We start from the raw sequence: 20621 nt of genomic DNA, 5'->3' as shown, positions 1-20621 counted from the left end.
GCGATTTCCTAGACAAGTGTCTTCCAGTGCATGCTTTTGCTCAAGTTTGATTGTTGTTATTGCTGGCATTTATTTGGCCTTGCTTAAAAGTATGAATCATGCTCAGGAAGCTAAAGGCATTCTGCAGCAGTCCAGCAACTCATTTCAATTTTGAGACTGAGTCTCAGAGGTTTAAGGGGAGCTTAACTGAATTTCATTTTTTAAGATCTTGCCTTTTATGTAAAGAGGGTTTATTTACCCCCTTCACAAATCTAGATTTTGATATAAGATAGTGCCAAATATGTAGATCAGCTAACATGGTGGTGTGTTAATCAGCAGTGGTGTGCTTTGAATATATGATTTTGTCAGCTGGGATTTGACTTTTGCTTTGCCCTGGCTGGATCTGTCCATTTTCCTTGAAGCTATGCCATGTAAGACTTCTTTGCAGAAGTCTTGTACATGTAGCTGTCTGTACAGCTCAGCTCCTCTTGCCTTCATGATGAGTAGGTTTTTAATTTTCTGCGCTGTTTTTATTTATTTTCCCTCTTTTTCTCCCGCCAGTATTGCTAGGAGGCTTTTGTTGCGATCTGAATTTTCTCCTTCTCTCTAGTTCTTAACTGGATCTTTATGCAAGGAGGTAAAATTCCCATGAACACCACATTAATCTTCAAGATCAGGCTTCAGTTCTGCATCCCCCTTGCCCTGGCCCCTCAACAGGAAAGAATATTACCAAAAGCAGTTGCTGTTTATCATCTCATGACATTTTTTGTATAATGACTGTGCAACTGGACTTTGCTCTTAAATCCTTAATTTTGTCATTAAAGAGGTGTTTCCTCTTCAATGAACTGAAATTGCTCATCTGTGCTATAAAATTAGGCTTTGTATGTTTTACCCATCTCCATCTGTCTCTTTTTTTAATTGATGAGTGAATGCTTTTCTATAGTATACGGGTGTCTTCTGTTTTAAACAAATTGCGGAATGTAGATAATGGCCTGTTCTAATTTCAGTACAGGATGTGCAGTTGCAATTGTTGATAGACCTGTAACGTGTTAAAAAGTGAACCTGCTAAGTTCTGCTTTGATTTTGGGGTGAGTTGGTTCATTTAGAGATCTGTAATCTGAATAATCAAGAAGTTGTATCTGTTTCTCATTGGAAGAGCTTTTTCCAGTTCTAAATGTGGCTTGTCCTTTTAATTGTTAATATTCAGTGAATGCCACAAAATAGTATTATATACAAGTTGAATAAAAACAGGAGGGAAACACAGTCTGTATTGCTAATTTCTCATTAATCTGTTATCAGTAATTGAGAAAAACAGTTGCAGAAAAGGCATGTTGAATATCCACATAAGTATTTATTTGTATAAATTTTTACATCAAAGGCACTGCAAGTCAGCTGGTTAGGGGAGCAAGCTTCTGTATCTTATGACTTAGACCTTGTCTGTACATGAAAAGTCACACTAGCTTAAGTAATTTAAATTCAGCATAGTTAACTATGTCCAGCTCCTAATGCAGATACATTTGTCTGCCTATTTCACATTTAAATTGGTTTAATTTGTATAGAAAAATTAAAAACTAATCTCATGTGAGGATAGAGTAAAATTGTAAGTTTGTACTTTTAATTTCCTTAGTTAAGCTGCAGCAGTGTCTTACATAATCAAGATCTTTGATGATCAATTGCAAGGTAAACTACTTCTGTTTAGAAAAGTAACAGTGGTGATGCAGTTATGTAAATAATGACCCAAAATTGCAGATATTTGCATTGCCTGATTTTTTTGTGCCATTTTTCTCTTTTGTGTGGCTAAGTGAAAAAGGCCACAACAAGCTCAAGCTCCTTCCTTAGTTTCTTTTTATTTTTTTCTCACTTGTACCTTTTTCTGCTGCCAGCAATGGTTCTGGGTCTCTGAATTTTGTCAGACATTAGATATGTTACTCAGATCTCCAAAGGCATCAAGGCTGATGTCCTCACAGAAGAGTAAATCGTATTACTGTTGCATATAAACAACACGTCACTGTAAAAACTAAGCAAGGAAGAAATCGGCCTCACAAGGACTGTGCTTATGACAGATCTGTGAGATTGATTATGCTCTTGTTTATGCCATGTTATATGTAAAATTTCTAGCTCTTTGTTTCTTATGGAAGATAATGCAGAAAGTAAATGATTATTTCTGTAAATATGGTTACATTAAAGTTGCTTTAACTAATTTAGTCCATAGTTCCTTTCTAGAGACTTCTCAACTGTTGTCTGGAAACTGGGGTTGAAGAGAACAAACCAGGCTTTGATCTGTAAATCCTCGTCAGCAAAGTCAAGCAGAAAACTGGCGAGCATATGATGAATGGCTGATTGCGTGTGTTTTGTGTGGCAGTGACGGTCTGGGAGAGCTGCTGTTTGTGTTTGTCCTGATCAAATAATGATTTGCAGGGTTTTGCCTGAGAATTTCTTATGTATGCTTAGGAGTTAAACGCTAACAGTGAAAGCCAGCCTTTTTATCTAATATTTTAACCTCTTTAAAGCAGTTTTCTTTCAGCATGCATGCACAGGCTTACACATAGGCACATGTACCAGAATTGGGTGCGGGAAAATACCATTATAGCACATATGTAGCAAAAAAATGATTGATAAAATGAAATTGTTCAGTTGTTCAAAAGGGCTTTATGGCAGTCCTCATTCCTGCAATTCAATGCATTCAATGCAATTCCTGCATTCAATGCAGTCCTCATTCCTGCATACTGACTAGATTATAGGTTTTATATCAGGGTGCTATGCCCCAGTGTGAGTGGCCTGATGCTATAGTGCAGAAACAGGTTTTTTTACTTCTGATTTTCAAAGCAGAAAAGGTTCAGAAGAGTAATATTGAGTGTGGTTTTGTAACAAATATTTTCTCAAGAAAAGCATGTTTATAGTATGCTGATGCCAACTACTTTAAAAATCAACTGTGAATCTCAGGAAGTTTATTTTTCTTCTTAACCAGGCCCTATAAATATTTTGCGGACTTTAAACATGCAAAGAGACACTTTGGAGTTACAGGATGGATTTATTATGTGACCCTGGGTACATGACTCAACGTCCCTCTGCCTTGGTTTCACCAGTTGTAAATGAGCTGTTAACACACTGGAGGAGGTAGTTAAGTGTTATGAAGTTTAATTGCTATTTGTAGAGTATACTGAGTTTTCAGATGCAAGGTGCTACAGAAGTGCCTTTTGCTTTGGCTTCTGTATATAAAACAGTAAAACGGGATTTAAAGATATCACTGTCAGGTTTGCAAAAGGAGTAAAGAATTAGAATTACAAAATTGCCAAATGAACAATAGTAAAAGTAGGGCTTTAATTCTGAGTGTTATTCTTTATGTTCCCTCCCTTCAATCTTGGCATCTAATTATAAAAATGTTCTCAGTTTCAATATTTTTGTAAGGTTTTTACTCCTTTAAGGTAATGCACCCACAAATTTAGTTACTGTTGTAGCTGTTCATCTGGAAAAAATGTTGAAATATTGACTTTTTTCCAACCTTAAAGCGTGTGCCTGGGAGGGGGGGGAACTTGGGGTTTTGTTCCTGCTGTGCATGAACTGTATAACTGAAAAAAATATAGGAATAGTGTAAGGATCAAAAGCAGGAGTTCTCCCTCCCAGCTGAGTACCTTAACTATAAAGCTAAAGAGATGCTTTCTCTTCCTTTGTCTTTCTAGACTCATAAATCTTTTGCTCCACAGCACAAGGTCATCAGGATGTGGATCTGGTTGGGGACTATCTTGGAAGAAGCTGGGATGCACGTTGCTGTCTAGAGAATGTAGATTTAAGTCCCACTCAGCTGGACTTGTTGAACCATAAGCTTATCATTAAAAGGTGGATCACTCCACTCCTCACTCTTATCTGAATCCAATGATGCCTTAAAGGAACTGACCACAACTGTCTGTTTTATTTTGATCTTGACTTTGCTAGTAATGGTGTCAAATGTCTCAGATTGGGACCCTTGCCTTATTCCTTGAATTTTGATTTTTAAAGGAGATGACTACCCAGCTGCCTGGGGTAGCAAGGTCATGGGAATGCCTAGGAAAACTTCAGTGAGTTTATGCTCGTTTAGTGGCCAGAAAGGAATGGACTTTTGATGGTATGTGTTGATTCAAGTTTCACTATTCTGCCTAAATGTGGCACTAACAGAGACAAGCTTTGTTCTTGTGCTGATTGATGATTGGCCATAACCAAACTTGGAAGTTTTACATATCTCTTCATAATCCACAGTTATATAACAAAACCATGTAAACCAGTGAGTTACTTATCGAGTAAATACCATGGATGAAAATGTGTTTTCTTGAAAATCAGTGGCAGAAATCCTCGTGGCTGTAATAGGGCCAGGATTTCTCAGTGTGCTTATCCGAGTGTATGTTATCTGTGCTGAGAGGTGGCCCTAAGGCTATATAATACTGTTCTGCACCCTAAATTAAGTAGTCTTCAAGGTGGATGTGTAACCACTTTTGGCATAAAGAGTTGTTTGAACATACATTAGCATTGTGTAATGCTTTATTTTTCTTGTAAAATATTGCCGTTGCAAGCATTCTGTGCAGAAAGTACAGCTAAATAAGGAGGTCTTGGGTAAGTCTGAAGCAGTATTTCTTACTTTTTTCCTCATTGACAATCCTCTTATCTTTTTGGGTCCATAAAATGGCTCTGAGTTCTTGCATGACTTCTTGCAGCTATGGGAGAAGTGTAGAATCCTGAAAGACAATTATGTCCTACAGCTTTTGCGAAAGTAGGCACCTAGGAGTGGGAAGAAACCTCTGAAGTGAGAGAGGAGAATCCACAAAGGAGTGAGCCCTTATAAAAGCTCTAAAGACTTTTTTTTTTTAAAAAAAAAGCTTCAGTGAGAGCTTTCCATTACAGTCAGAAGATACAAAAATATATAGGGAACCCTGTTTCTCAGTAGATGTTTCACAGAATTGTTTGTTATCTGAACATATTTTAAGAACTACTTTGTGAAATGCAGAGCTTTATTCTAGCCACAAAGAGACTGTATTTCAAATTTAGGGCTAGAGATACAAAAAGCAAGCCAATGGAAAGTGCTGGGGGACAGGATAGCAATGAAATGACTACAATGACACACCAGATAACAGCTAAAATACAGTTAATTGCCTATTTGTAGATGTTTTCTGTGTAACAGTAAAGCTATCCCTATGTAATATTTAACAGTTTATAACAAGGCTTTGCTTGTACAGTCATGACTTTGCTGAGATGTTAGAGTAGTTACCTGAAGCTGTGGGAACCTTACATTTGTCTTTCCTTGAGTTTTCATTTTCATTACTTAGAAAATAGGGTAATGAATCCTGGCTCAAAGACAACACAAGAATTTTGCCCAGGGAAATACTAGGATGCTGCTTTTGGTGGTGCTGTTGTTGATCCTGTCTGAATGTGTGATTGCTTATTCATTTGTTTTTCTAAGCTGGCCTCTAAGACAATATGTTCAAAGGCTTCCAAGATATAAGCCAACTGTATGTGAGAGTTTTTGAAGGAGTTCATGTGAAAATCAAAGAAGTGTCATTTCTACACTAGCACAAGTATTTCTTGGGCAAGGGAAAAAAGCTAACACGGAATGAGTTCACATTAGCTGCCCCCAGGTATGAACATCCAAAAACTTCACTGAAAATCGTGTTCCATCCAGTAAAACAAATAACTAATGACTTGTGTTTTGAATGAAGGGGTTCACCAAGCATCATGGAGCATAGAAGAATTTGCTTTGCATAGCATGAAGTCTGTTGGAAAACAGAATACAGCTAGATGTTGCAGGTAGACATGATTCTGTTCATATAATGTCAGCAGTGGGTAGGATGATATGATAGATCTGTATGTGGCCAAGAGGAAGGAATGTAGCTACTTCATGGTTAGTCACTAGCTGTTCTCATCTCATGGGCACTGAAGTGACTGTGTATAAGGTGGGACAGTTTTAAACCATACTAAATTCTGAGAAAGGGCAAAGGTTATTTACAATCATTTTTGCATCCCTCCTTCTCCATTCTTGTATTGAGCTCTGAGAATGCAGAATTCAGCCTGTGGGCTGCAATGCACTGATTTTTGTCCTAAATATTTGCCTTTCTTCCCCCAAAAGTTCTAACACCAGTTAAGACATTCTGAAAAGGAAGATAATATTTCATGTCTGGATTCTTTCTCATTATTTTTATTCCCTGTTACTGATACAGGTAAAGAAAAATCCATAATACATATTACCACCCAGAAATTATTTTCATAATTTTGGTAGAACGTTCTTTTTGTGGCTCTGTTTTATTCCTCTCGTGGCCTCCTTTACCACTTCATCTATTTACTCATTTCTTATAGTGACCTGGAGAGAGACCAAGCTTGAAAAGACATACCATATCAACCTTTTCTTTTGCAGACATTGTTTCAAAGGAGCTTGTCCACCTCCAGACACAAGACTGCATTTTGTTTGCCCATGATATCAGACATATGTAGGCCCAAACATTTCTTCTCTTCTATTGATTACTTTCACGACAGTATCTGAAAGGCTGAAGAGGCCAGAATATTTCTGGATTTTGAGACGCGTTAGGGAATGGTTTAGAATAGGAATGTAATTAGACTTGGTAAGTAGAGCCTCCAGTCTCGCAATGTTCTCTTTATCTACTACAGGCAGCAAAGGCTGCTGCTTGGCTGGGAACATGGAGACAGAATTTGATTAACTCCTCAGGCATCAGACGTTGTGTGTGGTACCTTATGTACAGGGTTACAGTTCCCTGGAACACAAGAGTAGCCACATGTCTGTGAGCAGAAGAACCCCTCTTTTGACGATGTGCCAAAAAAGCACAGCACTTCAAAGTCTATTTTTTCTTTTTCTTTTTAAAAACGTTTATTTACTGTGTAAGTTTAAGCAGATTTCTCCTTGGACACGTAAAACAGCTTTTCCAGTTGGGCTTTGTATACGTGACTGCATTGATTTACATAGTATTAAATTGGAATAATTATGATTCAATTTTGAAAAGTGCTGCAGTGATATCATGATTTGATTTTGGTCAAAATACTCCAGATATACACACACACACACACACACACACACACACACACACTCAATAGGTTCTGTCAACCTGGAAAAAAATGGTGGTTATGTCATGTTAAATTAACATTAAAATCATAAATGTTTTCAGGAGACCTGAAATCTGTTACATGCAGATAGACAAAGATCACACTACTTTGTTATATCCTCAAGAGATTTAACATTTTAAATTCAAGCATCAAGATGTTAAATTCCTGGTTTATTATTGTAGAATGGATGATAAACTTGAGAAGGCAATAAGATTGCCAGTTTATTCTTGAACCAATGGATGAAATTGTAAAAGAAGTCTAAGACAATTATGTATTCAAATCTCTGACTTCTCTTTGAAAATGCAGCCAGTGGCTGTCCTGTAACTGTAAATCTGTTTTTTCATTTTTTTTTTTCCTAAAGGCCACTATAAGAAAAGCTCATGTCCTTTCACGACATCTACAATGGCAAATAAATACAAAAAGTTCTACTGTGAAATATTTATTTTGTTTTATCTCATTTAGGCGTACTTATCAGTTTCAGTTTTACTGGAAACCTTACATATGGTAAGGAAACTTGGCTTTTGAAATAGAAACTGTCTAAGGAGTCATGCTGTCATGCTTAACTTCTGAATAAAGCATGACTGCAGCATAAACTGATTATAGGAAATGAGGGTTTGGCTTGCTTTCTAAAAATGCTGTCCGAAGCCAAAGAGGTTAACACTTAGGAAATTTGCTTAAAAGGCTTCTTCCACTTCTTCCTTCAGTAATCTTGCTTGCTTTTTCACTGGGTAGTTTTTAGTGCTTCTCAAGCAAATCAGTTAGGACAAATCTGATTGTGTCAAAAGTTTGCAGTAATGCTTTCATACATCTACAATAATATGAAATTGTTTGTAACCCTTTTGTTCGGTGAGGACCTTCAGTTTGTTTAAGGGGAGGGCTTGCTTCATTGTACATTTGCAGAAGAAGTGTGCAGTCATGCGCGATAACAGGCCCTACCACGGCAGTCAGAGTAATTCAGGCAGTCTGCACGCAGCAATGTGCCTTGCTCCTGGGAGTGGACCGCAAACCAGGTGGACTGTCCTGGCAGGCTGCACACTGAGTAGTATGTGGGTCATGTTGGAAAAAATTTCACAGTACTCTGCACTGTGATTCAGCATCTAAAAATGTGTTTGTTTTTCCTCAAGGTGTCAATTTATCTTATTTAATGTTGACTGAAAAAACTGTTATATTCCTAACCGCATTTGTTTGTAATAACTGTTCTTAACATGAACCTAATTTCATTTTTTTTCATATGTTGCTGTTGGCTTTGTTCTGTGTGCTGAATTTAATTTTCAGCTTTAATACATTTTATTTGATGTTTTTTTGTTTCTTTTAGTATACTGCTCGTTATAACTCTTAAACATATGTCTGAATCAGCTACAAATACTTCTAGTTGTGATGATGCAGAAAGCTGCATGAGATCACACAAGACCCAGTTCAGGTCTTTGAATACATAATTAAGACATGTTTATAGTACTAAAATAACCCTGCATTTTTCTGTCTTTCAACTGGCGTCATACTAGATTTACACTATTATTTCTGAATATGGAGTGAGGCATAAAGGCTTTTTGAATTGTACTGGTTAAATGAAAAAAAATTTCCTAGTGATGCAATAACTATTTTTTGCAGGAGTTATTTTTATTTGATCTGTTTAACTGCTATAATTTAAAAGAATTTTTAGCAATCATTTGGGATTGAAGTTGATTTTTTTTTTCTAAAATTAGCTGTGGCATAAGTTGTTTCTATTAGAAAGTTATCTTTTCTATTCTTTTTGCCAGAAGGAATCCTTTTTAAGAGAGAGTTATTAAGCAAGTGGAAAAAAAAAAAAGGAAATAATTCCATAGCTGCACTTGCACACATTCAGCTGTGGTTTTTTCTTCTCTTTTCATTCTCTTCCTCTCTTCTTCCTATTAGACTGTGTGACATTTGTATTACTAAAGTCTTGTGCATATTGTCAGAGGTTTCCAAACCAGAGATGTGTGTCAGACTAAAAAGAAATGGTGTTCCCTGGCAATTGCCAAATTTGCACTGTCAGAAGAAAATCAGTTTCATAAGGTTTTCATACAGACTGAGCAAACTCAAAGGCAAAGCATAACTAATGCCTGCTCTGAACAGAACCCTCCAAGTAGCTTTCACATAAAGCAAAAGTATTTGTGACTGACAGTCAAGGAAGAATCAGTAATGAAGCTCACTTCAATCAATATTTAATAGTGTGCACACACACAAGACTTCTGACATATAGGAGTGTTCAGCTGCCATCTCTACCTTTTTTCCCAGGAATTGCAATCATAACCATCACTTGAGAAAATGAGAACCAAAAGCGCTGAGCTGCAGATCTTCCTCCCCTGCTGTGGCAGGTCCCTTGCAAGGGAAGGTGAACTTTTTACAGGAGCACCTTCTATAGCCTAGAAACCTTTGCAAACTTTCGCATTATAAAAATTACCTATTGCACTTAATATTATCATTAGGATGGGATAGACTGATATTTTCATGGTGATTTTTTTGATGCTGTAGTATCATAGCTACTACATATCAGATTTTTTTTTCAGCTTCTCTTCCTCATACCCTTCTTCATATAAGCTGTCAGGGGAAGGACTTTTGGAAAAATTAACTGTGTGCATTACAAATCATGTTATTGCTCTTCCTCCCTCCATGCCTCAAGCCCTTTGTTATTATAGTGTGAATGTGTAGGAGTAAAGCAATGATCTCTGTGGCTTTTATCTGTGTAATTTCTCTCTTAAACACATTTACTGTCTTTAGAACATCCTTTGCAGAACCAAAATAGCAGACAGATAACTGCTGCTATTTATATTACATTGTTAATAAGGGATTCATTCCTATCAGTTGTCTTGCCAGTCTTCATTGGTATTCATGGGTAGTTCTGAAGAACATCACACTACTGCTGTTGATATATATCCATGTGCCGAGCTGAAGAGTATTAAAGCTTTTGAGTTTTTGTATTTGGTTAGAGTATTATTTTGTTTACTTAAGTAAACTGGACTTGCAACAAAGTAATCCTCATAACTCCTTAAAATTGCCAAGCCAAACCTGAATGTTCACATCACAAACATTGTAAATGCAACAGACTTGAATTGAAATAATTTAAAGCTCTGTTGTCCACATGGAGGGAGATTCTGATATGCTTGAAGAAATAATACTTTCATACAAAAATAATCCCAATGTGAATCAGTAGAACTATGGAAAATAAAGTATGAGTATAGGAATTCAAGTGTGTTTCTCACCGAGTTTGCTTCCCAAATCCAAAATTCCTAAATTTATTCTTGAATTAAACATATTGATTGTAGTGGGATTTCAGAATTGCATTCTCTGTCTTCATTCCATTATTCTTTGGTCAGTTCTTGGGAAAATTTAAATCAAAACACTTCCTTAAAAAGCTACTTTTCATTTTCACCTTTTGAGTTTTAAAAGCAAAAAATCCTGAATCAGTCATTATAACCTGATTCATACTTGAATACTGCCAGCATGAAAGACTACTCAATAAATAAAAGTGGACCCTGAAAGCCTTTAGTTAGGGAAACTTTTAATTTAATTCAAGAAAATTCTCTTCAAGAGTTTTGCCCCAGAATTCACTCAAAGTTGACACTTTGAAATCATTTAGGCCTTCACTTCCATGTGCTGAGTTTAGAACACTTTCTAAGCACTGCAGGTATTTAAAAATGATGATGAAAATCTGTTAATTTTTTGACAAACATCTATGGGGGGATTTGGGTTACCAGTAAAGTTATAAGTTTTGATCATTTGACACCTCTGAGAACCACTTCCAGGATATCACGTTGAGAATCTGTATGAAACCCTTATTGGAAAAATATTGCAGTAAATGACCCGCACAGCTCACAGTCCAGAAGGAAGAAATAAGTGGAGTATGTTCAGAACAACCAGTGCAATTGATGTGTAGTCTCCTTGGCTGGAACTATAAAAGTCACACTTCAGATTAAATCTAGACTTTAGCTGGGATCTCAGTGTTGCTATTTGTCTGCAAGTATTCACAATTGTTTTCATATCTTTATGATCAATGTCTACTCTTAAATAATGAATTAAAAAATTTGTATTGCAGAATGAGAAGTATGTTTATATGTAGATGTATGTCTATAGTGCAAAATAAAACAGTTATGGAGAAGGATGTTTAAGAAGGGTAGCAAGTGAAAATGCTTAACATTGTTAGACTTTCTCTTCTCATGAGCTGAGCTTTTTTATTGATTCACTTTTATCTAGTGGTATTGCATAAGCGTGAAGTTTCACTCACTCATGTCTTCACATCACTTAATGTGTAAAAAGTCTCATGCATAATTCATTAACGTTTCGTAGAAATAGGTTTGAATAACCCATACTTGATTTAGATTTACTAGTTTCCTTCCTGTGGCCACCACTGATCTCAATAGATGGAAATAAAGTTGGTTACTGTAAGCTTGTTACCTCTGAAGACTGCAGTCTTCAGTAAAATACAGTAAAAAACCCTGAAAGACTAGCATTCTCTAGCAGTCAACTGGACTCAGGTTACTGTTATTTTAGATCTGCCTGTTGCGTATTATAAAAAGGAGAAAATTACTTTTTGTTTCATTGGTTCATTATCACTTAATAAGGATTTTAAAAATCAACTAGTTTCCAGAGAACCAACCTAATTTTTAGTGGAAGGGTTTGAGTTCTCTATGATGTATAAGTGATGGATTGTGGATTGGCATTTATAATCTGAACTTTTATGACTGTATTGGTGAAGGTTTCATTTTCACTGTTTTAAAATACATGCTGGTAATGAGAAAAAGTGGCTGTCTCCCCTTTGTAGGGAATCCATTGTAGAGAAAATGGGTGTAAAGAATACCAATTTCAAGAACAAGAATTAAGGATGCACAGATTTAAACTTGCTATTTTGGCATGAAAAATAGGCTAAGAATTTAATAGATCCTTATAAATATTCTTCATCCACCATAAAACTAGTGGACAAAATTCAGACAAAACAAATATATGAGTTGTGAATCCAACCCAGAAAACATAATTCTGAGATAAACCTAAATTAAATGGACCTGAAGGTCAGATTTCCTTTCTTTCACAAGTTCAGTGTGTTGCTGCTAAAGACTTAAAAATGAGATGACATAGATGGAAATGTTTAAGAGCATCTTATTTTGGTGTTAAAACTGTTTCTTGTAAAAGAAGGACTATTTGCAATTTCCTCCCAGCAGCCTAGATATCCCTTCTGCTAAGACCAACGTATCCCCGAAGAGTTACCTTTCCACAGCTCCGTTTATTTGCTAAAGGATGGCATGGGCAATGGCTACTTGGATGCCTGATTACTTACAGCAGGATTCCCCAGCCTCAGAAAGAATATCACCCTGGAGATTTTACAGTAAAATGTTGTTTCTTTAAAAGGCCGTAAAAGAATGTCAGTGGTGCAGCTGATCTTGCTCAAGATCAAGGCTTTGCACAAACAACATATTGATCAAGACTCCCCAGGCATTTTTTATTTACCTATGACAGAGTGCCTGCGGGTATCAGAAGCCAATTTGGTAAATAACAGAGAAACCAATTAAATGATTTAGTGAAAGCAAGAAAGGTCTTGAAAGTCTGCATGCACTGGGCAGGATGTGAAGTTTGGGGGTCTCAGCAGAAGACATAGGTGAAGCAAGTGACACTGGCACTTCATCTAGTTGGGAAATGGGAAAGCTGAGGGAACAGTGCTAGCAAGGGGGTTGGTAAAGGGAGGCTTGCTGCTGAGTGCTTCTTGGCTTTTCTCCTGTGCCTGAAGGAGAAGCAAGGATTAAAGTATGAAAGACTTCCTTAACAAATGAGCACTCAGAAGCTTCAGATTCTCCAGCCAGTGGGATAAGTAAATAATAATAAAAAGATACCATGATTTTATGTCATACTTCCTTGAGACAGATCCATAGTTCCAGTGTTGTATTGGGCAGATTGCCTAGTCTAGCATTTTCCATGACACTGAACATACCTCTAGATATATGAAATCATTAACTGAATCACCCTCTGGATATGACAAATGATGCATTAATCTGTACTTCCCTGTCTGTTTTGGTGGTGTTAAATCCAGGGAGCTATTCCCATGTCCCAGATTTTTTTTAATCCATTTTTGTGCAACTGCTTATGGAAGTAGTAGTAGCTCAAAATTTGTTTACTCTTTGAAATGAAAGCACAATTCCCTTTTAAGCCGTCCAAAGAAACACAAATATTTCCCTGTCAGTGTAACAGTGTGGTTGGTATAGGAAAGTAAAGTAACACAAACACATTGTGTCCAATAATTCTATAGTTCTTTTTCTAGAAGTTGACTGTATCAATCCCTGTCAATGCATGGGCAGGCCTTTTTCCCAATTGTGTGTTTCCTTTTTAGCAATTACAGTGTTTCTTTCTGTTCCAGAGCACAATGAACTATAGGGAACAGTACAGGATCTCATCTTCTGGTGAGATAGGTATCAGATTCTTAGGGGCAGTTGTGAAGCCACTTTATATTCTCATAAGACAGGTCTTGTATCACCATAAAGTTACAATCATTTCTATAGAAGTTGAAGATCTGAAGCTTAAGAGAAGGCACCACCGGATTTGGCATTAGACAGGAGGATGGTTCAAAGAGAACACCTTAGAGTTAACCTTATGGTGATCTTCCTCTGTGTGTAGATGTAAAGGACAAACAAACCAGACAGTTTTCTCATATGCTTCACTTTTTTGAAGGAGATGTTGCCTTGTGCATTGGCGCGCTTGTGGCCACAATATTTTCTACATAGTAACAGTGACCTAAACAGGAGATATTTATTCTTTGAGTGTCATATTTGCAGAATCTCACTTTGGATTTTTGCAGCTGCAAGCAGAGCTCGAGCATGGTCTAACATTTCCTTTGGGATCAAAGAACTTGAAGCTTCAAGAAATGCTGGGAGCTGTAGACTCGGAGATGTGATGGTGAGTCTGCTGCCAATTATATTCTTCTTTTAGCTTCACTATATCCAACCAATTAGATCTGATTTCATCCCACAAGAGACTACAACTCCCAGCATCGCTGAAGGCTTTCTGGGTCTGAGTTTCAGGGAGGAATTCTGTCCGTGGTGGTTTTTTTGAGGGAGGCAGAAATTTAAACTGGCTGAGTTACCTCTTCTTAAGTCATGCCCAGTCAGTTCTTCAAAGGTTTGTGTGTGGATGTGTGTGTGAGAGAAGTGAAGAAGAAAGTTATGGAAGAAATATAAAATCATGTTAAACTGTAGAAATACTTGTATTCTAAGTTTTTACATGTATGTCTGTGCACCTTTCTAGCAGCTCAGTGATCTTCTCCTAGTCCTGCAGGGCTTTAGAAGGTTGGGTTTGGGGTAGTTTTCAATTTTTGCAAGAAACTCTAAAGCAATTTAGTCGCTTTGCACTCCCTGAAACTCAAGAAAGAAATTTAACTGTTACTGAGCCAGGCTCGCAGAACAATGTGAATAAATGTAACCAATACCTCAGGATAGCGAGGCCAATCTGAGCTCTAGGAAGCTCTTATTAAGCAACAGGATGGACTCCAACTCTTACAGCTTAGCAGAGTGGAATTTGAAGTTGGATTGTTCATGCTTTCTGAATGAGTGTCCAAATGATGTGTATAAAAATTTGTGATGAGCTGCCTTTGTATGACCTGAGACTTGAATTTCATGAAGGTGTTCAGATACAAGATCTTCATCCACTTGTAGCTTTAGGCATGTCAGGATTGCTTAAATGAGCAATAACCATTTAAGCATGGAGTAAAAACATGGTTGATGAACTGGAAATAAGAATAATTTACGCAGAAAAACCTCTTTCTGCACTTTTCACATAAATAATCAAATACTGCAAAAGCACCAAAGGAAACCAGGATCATGTCATCTCAGGTGACCAAAAATTTGAAATATCTAAACACTGGGTGTTTAATTGCCACACAACATTGTGACCACTTTTGGTGGGACTGGTCTTAGAGTTTGTTAATCCTTTTCCCTCATATACAGTCTCTGACATTCTTTGGTGGAACAAATTTGGCACTGTTGAAAAAAGATTTTCTGGCTCAAAAATGGACAAATAATGGATGGACAGAGTCAGTCACTCAGGCTATAGATGCTAGGAGATGGATGGATTGCTTATCTATTCTTTCAGGAAGTGAGTGTTGCTCTCTCATTTCCAAAGGGTCCTCTACCTTCTGCTGATTATTCCCTGTTGGTGTATGTGTTAAGGTAGAAGGAGAGTAAAACTCTGGTGCAGTAAGGAAAACAGTAAGTAAATCTCAAGTCACTATTACCTTGCTGTCCTCCAAGCACTCATCTGAGAATATAAATAGGCACAGAATGTCCTCACATTATTCAGAGATGTAAATGCCAGCAGACAGTAAGAGGAAAAGCTGAATTTGGTCAGTAGCCGCTGGTCAGTACTTAAGGAATTCTGGAGGCTTCAACAAATAAATAAATTCCTAACAAGAAATGAGAAAAAACCCTCTTCCATTGATTGTGTAGGGGTTTGGCTGTGCAGTTTGAACTAGTTCACATAAAAATATTTTGCATTTTAAATAAAATACATCCACATTGGTCTTTTCAATTCTCTTCTCCCCTGTTGTGCTGAATCAGACACTCTGCAATGCACACGTTGCACACACGCATGAACAGTCCAACTTCAAACTGCACTCTGCTAAGCTACATGATTTGGAGTCTAGGGTGTAGCTTTAAAATAGCTTCCTAGGGATCAGCTTGGCCTCACTACCAAGGTATTGGTCATTCTCACTCAGTAACACAATGTAAACTACTAGCAATGACGCTGTTGTCTCTTGTTTCCACAAGCACTTGAGTCTTAGGCACTGAATTTAATTCGGGTCCCGAACACGATCCAGAACAGAGATTACTGTCACTTGCTACTTTTCTGTGAACTGAATTTTCACAGCAGCCAGTCACTGAGAGATAAGTAGCTCACTTCTAAAATTAGACAGCCAAATTTTTAGGACATCTGTAGTTCAGAAGAAAGCAGCTGTGTGGAAATTAATTTAATACTGCCTGGTAAAGCATCACTTTTTCAGTTATCTAAACTTCTTACCACTTATGACCACATTATGATGAGTGATATTAATGCGCTATAGCTACAATTGCTATAAAGCAATAGGAATGCTTCTTCCTCCACCCCCACCCCCCATTAAAGAAAAGAATTAAGTACAGTGGACTACACCTGAACAATAGGATCATGCAGAGTAAGAGGCACTTAAATGAATATGGTTTGCCTCAAATGCATGGAGGAATGTAGAACAAATCACTTATTAAATTTCTGCTGTGGCAAATGAATCCACCCTCAAGCCATTATCAATGAATGCAAAGGGAAATGGACTACATGCACTCATTAACCTGCTATGGGGATCAGTAAACGTGACTCTGAATGTTAGCATATGAAAAATGCCATCGCTCTGTGACATGAATACCAGGTCAGGGTGAACTCAGTCTATTTCTATTTGTTAAAAAGATGTTGTCAGGTTAAATTTGTATTGGTGGGCCTGATGTAGGCCGGCTGCTATTTCCTCTCCGAGCTCTCATAAAGCCAATATGAACTCTGAAACGTGCGGTCTGGCTAGCTTGATGTCAGCATGGTCACAGACCCAGGTCTGGCTGGCATCATGGAAAAACCTCTTGAGATGTACTTGGGAAGTACCTCTTGGGAGGAATCATGGCCTTGAGAGTCTGAAAGTAGTTAAAAACTGAGCACATTTAACTCTTGCTCCATACGTCCATGCAGAAGGTATGCACATATAACAGTTTCAAAATCTCTATTGTTTTCTGCTGAAAAGTTTGGATAACAATGCAGCACTTTACTTTTCTTGTGAAAATTCACCTGAATCTAAAACTTGGCTAATGTGGTCTGAGACATGAGTAGGTCTACAAGGAAAGAAAGAGAGAGGGAATAGGAAGGATGGGGGAAAAACATGGGAAGATGGTGAAATCCTCCTGGAAGAAAATGTTGCTGAAAGTTATGTTTAATTTAGTTTAAGATTCTGAGAGGCATTATACAATCTTTCAAGGTTGATTTAACTGTATGGTTATAATCTAGCTGCTTTAAAAACTTGTACTCAGATATCCAAGAAATATCTAAGTCCTAACTTAATAATTTTAAAAAAACAAGTACATTTAGTGGTTCTTGGGCAGATGAGAGAAGTTTCATTTGAGTGTTTCTCTCTTGATTTATTATGCTTAAGTACCATTCAGCTTTGATTATTGGCTTGACCTAAATTGACATCTGAAAAAGCCTGATATCGGTGCATAAATCTGTGATAATCACCACATCATTACACAGCATCACCTTTTGAAGAAGAAATTATAAAGCCACTCTTGTCTGTATTCAAAATTCAGCAGAAAGCTATTAACCCTCATCTTTTATAAACACACTTAAAAATGCCACTTATAAGAAACAAAAACAGCAAGCTAAAGCAAAGCTGAACTATTTGAGATGGAACTTCTATGTACATTTTGTTAGAGATCTGCTGTCTTGAAGTTAGGATATAGGAATGTCAGTTTGTGATGAAAGTTTTTCTGGTGTGCTAAATATTAGATTCTTAAATCAGAATGTTCTCAGCTGTTCTGCTGTTTTTCTGAGCTAAATAGCTCTGTCTGGAAATAAGCATGTGATACTGCTCTAAATTCATGGGGAAGTGATGTTAACATCCATATGCGTAAGCTGAGCAAGGGTTAGTGAGAACCTGTTTATGAATAGACCCCGCAGTTCTTAATTTATTATTGTCTAGAAGGGGCCTGAAATGTAAGGTGATAAAGGCTTTCTATCTTCACATGATGTGCATCAGGTATTTACAGCCCCTGAAAAGTATTATCAACTTATGCTTCCAATATGAAAATTATGTTGAAATCTTTACTTACTACTGTCCTTTTCCCTCCCCACAAATGTTCCCCCATTTGCTTAAGATAATAGTGTATGATATTAATCAGTCACAGAAAAGAGCCACCACCAGGATCTTTATTAGGAGCTTTATGATGCACTAATTGTTTGAAGTCATAAGACCTCAGAATTTTCCTCCAGTGACCTCCTAATACACATTCTGCAGAAAATATGAAAGCTCTTACTTCAGAAGCATTACAAGTACCTTTTCTTTTTGGGAATATTTAGCAGGTGTCTAAATTATATGCTTTAAATTTGCAACATACCTGATATTTTTCTCTCTCATTTGTGCAGACAGGTATGGAAAATATATACCAAAATGCATAGGTAGGCATATTCAGGGCATAAAGAACTAGGGCTGAACACTGTGCATACAACATAGGTGAAACTTCCTGAAAAATGATGTACAGTAGGTATGGTGTGGTTTTGTATGCATATATAAACACACATACATATGATCACCAATTCTTACATGTAATTTTCTTATCACTAATTGTAGTCCCCCTGTTAATTTTTAATACATTTTCAACTAACATGATATTCTATATGAAATTCTACCATGAAGTAGTCCGGATGAGCAAAACTGTGGTTTTAGCTTTGAAGCAGAATGTCAGCTGACAACAGTAAATGCAACATACTGATCTAAAGAAGTCATGCATCGTGTTGCTTACTTACCGACTGCCTTTAGAGAGGCATACTTGTTAAGCTCTTTGCCTGGGGGCTGCTGCTCATACGGGTTTGTGATCTGTCCCAGGCTGGGATATGAATGTTGATGTGCCATCTGAGGAAGGAGGGGAGATGTTGGCATGACGTTATTCATCTGTGGTGGATCTGTATTAAAGAAAATCGACAAACATTAAGAAAAAAACCAAATCAGTCTTAAGGTTTTAACATCATTATCCAGTACAGACTAGACAGGATATGTCATGAGATTTAATGCAACAAAACACTATTTACTACAAAGTGGGAGTTTGAGTACAGCAAACCTGTACTTCAGTTAATGGCATGATTAAAGGCTGATGAATGATTGTAGCAATACATGCTAACTTTTGTATAAAAAAGAGCTTTGAACTAAAAAATAGGTTTTCAAAACAATTGAACACCAACAACAAAGACTGAATTTGCTGCAGCATTAGGATACAAGCCAAAATGTGAAGTTTATTCCAACGTAGCTTGAATACAGGGCAGTAGTATCAGTCTGCCTGTGCAGTTAAATTGCCTGGCTAATTTCAGTTGGCTCAGGCAGGCTGCTGCATATATGCACTTACACTGCTTTTAATACCAGAACCAGCTTGGTTATTTGCACAGCATTGTGTTCTGTAGACATGGCCCACAGTGAAGAATGTGCAATTTTGGCTCATGACTATCATTAGGTAATTTCTTCAAAGCTCACACTTTGTCCTTATGTTTTATCCTTTTCCCTGACAGTAGGTAGCACAATATCATACCAAGATAACGTTTTCTGTAGCAGGCATACCTAAAAGCAGGAGCTAATTACCTCTTATGTACAGTTTTATACCAACACTTACCCCATATCCATTCTGTAGTTGATTTGTTGAGTTGATAGTGGAGAATACAGTCTGGATGCTTTTCTTTCTAAGATATACCATAATTTATTATTTGTTTTTAATGTTTGATTCCAGCCTCTAAAAAGTTTGGTTAGAATTGTATGCAGCACTCAATTTGCAAACCTAAATTTTAACAGATTTCAAGATGATCAGCATATATTTTGCTGAGTCTTTCTCCAGGCTGTGTATTTTGAGATATTTGGAGCTGATTGTCAATCCTAGAACCTTATCATAGCTTCTAAAATCAGACGAATGCATTTTTTCTCCTGCAATGAGACCATGGTGCTGAATTTGTGACAATACAGTAACTCCCACAGCATCAAGCTTATGATAATGTAGGAAGAAAGCTGGGAAGTTATGGGAAAGAAGGCTTATTGTGATGGAGTGAATGGACCACCCCCCCAAGTGCCCACAGGATCTGGCAGAAGCCAAATATCCCTGCAGTTTGCCAGGATTTTAAGGGACCTGAGCCACTTCACTTTCCACAGCTCATTAATGAAGCTGAGTGCATGAGCAGGAGCTCTGAAGCCAGTTAACGGATTTACTGCTGGGAAAGGAAAGGAAAGCTAAGGTGTTTTTTAACTTTCTTATTCTTCACCATTGCTGCTGCCTGATGCAGTCTCTGCTGTTCAGACTGAGGTTGCCTCTGCAGAGCAGTATAATCACATCCTCCTACCACATACACATATAAACAAGTTGTGAGGGCACCCCGAGGCAGCTCCAGAAAAACGGTGGAAGTGCTACCATCTAATAACACTATGATTCTTGCTGTTACTGGTTGTTTATAGGGAAAAAAACTGGTTGTGGGTAGAGCTGAATGAGAAATTATTTTCCTATAACAAAAGAGTTTTTCAGTAAGTGTTTTTTTTCTTTTACCAAGCAAATGAAATCTGAAGTTGGTCTTTTTTGCAAATCTTATGTCAGATCAGGAGAAACATTTCGTTATGATTTCAAAATTATATATATTTTTTAAAAAGTTAGCTCACATTTAAAAATAGAAATGTTGTTTTGGATTGAAAACCAGAAACTTTTCTGTTAACAGAATTCCCAAAAAAAGTACTGAAACACTTTTTGAATCTTTTTTGATAGGTTTGCCTTGAAAGGGTAAGTTTGTGAACTCAACTCTTTCACAGAAACGGTTGTTAT

The 20621-nt window shown here is 37.2% G+C and overlaps 1 protein-coding gene across 1 annotated transcript in view; it reads right to left on the bottom strand.

Moving 5' to 3' along the window:
- The window catches only part of SHISA9 (shisa family member 9), a 199607-nt gene that overhangs the window by 2481 nt on the left and 176505 nt on the right, over positions 1 to 20621 (bottom strand). Inside the window, exon 3 of the mRNA XM_074841025.1 lies at positions 18583 to 18738. Coding sequence (XP_074697126.1) covers positions 18583 to 18738 — 156 coding nt within the window. The remainder of the gene's footprint in view (positions 1 to 18582; positions 18739 to 20621) is intronic.

Source organism: Strix aluco, chromosome 15 (genome assembly GCF_031877795.1).
Source record: "Strix aluco isolate bStrAlu1 chromosome 15, bStrAlu1.hap1, whole genome shotgun sequence".
Lineage (NCBI taxonomy): Eukaryota > Metazoa > Chordata > Aves > Strigiformes > Strigidae > Strix > Strix aluco.
This window is presented reverse-complemented; position numbering and strand designations above follow the sequence as displayed.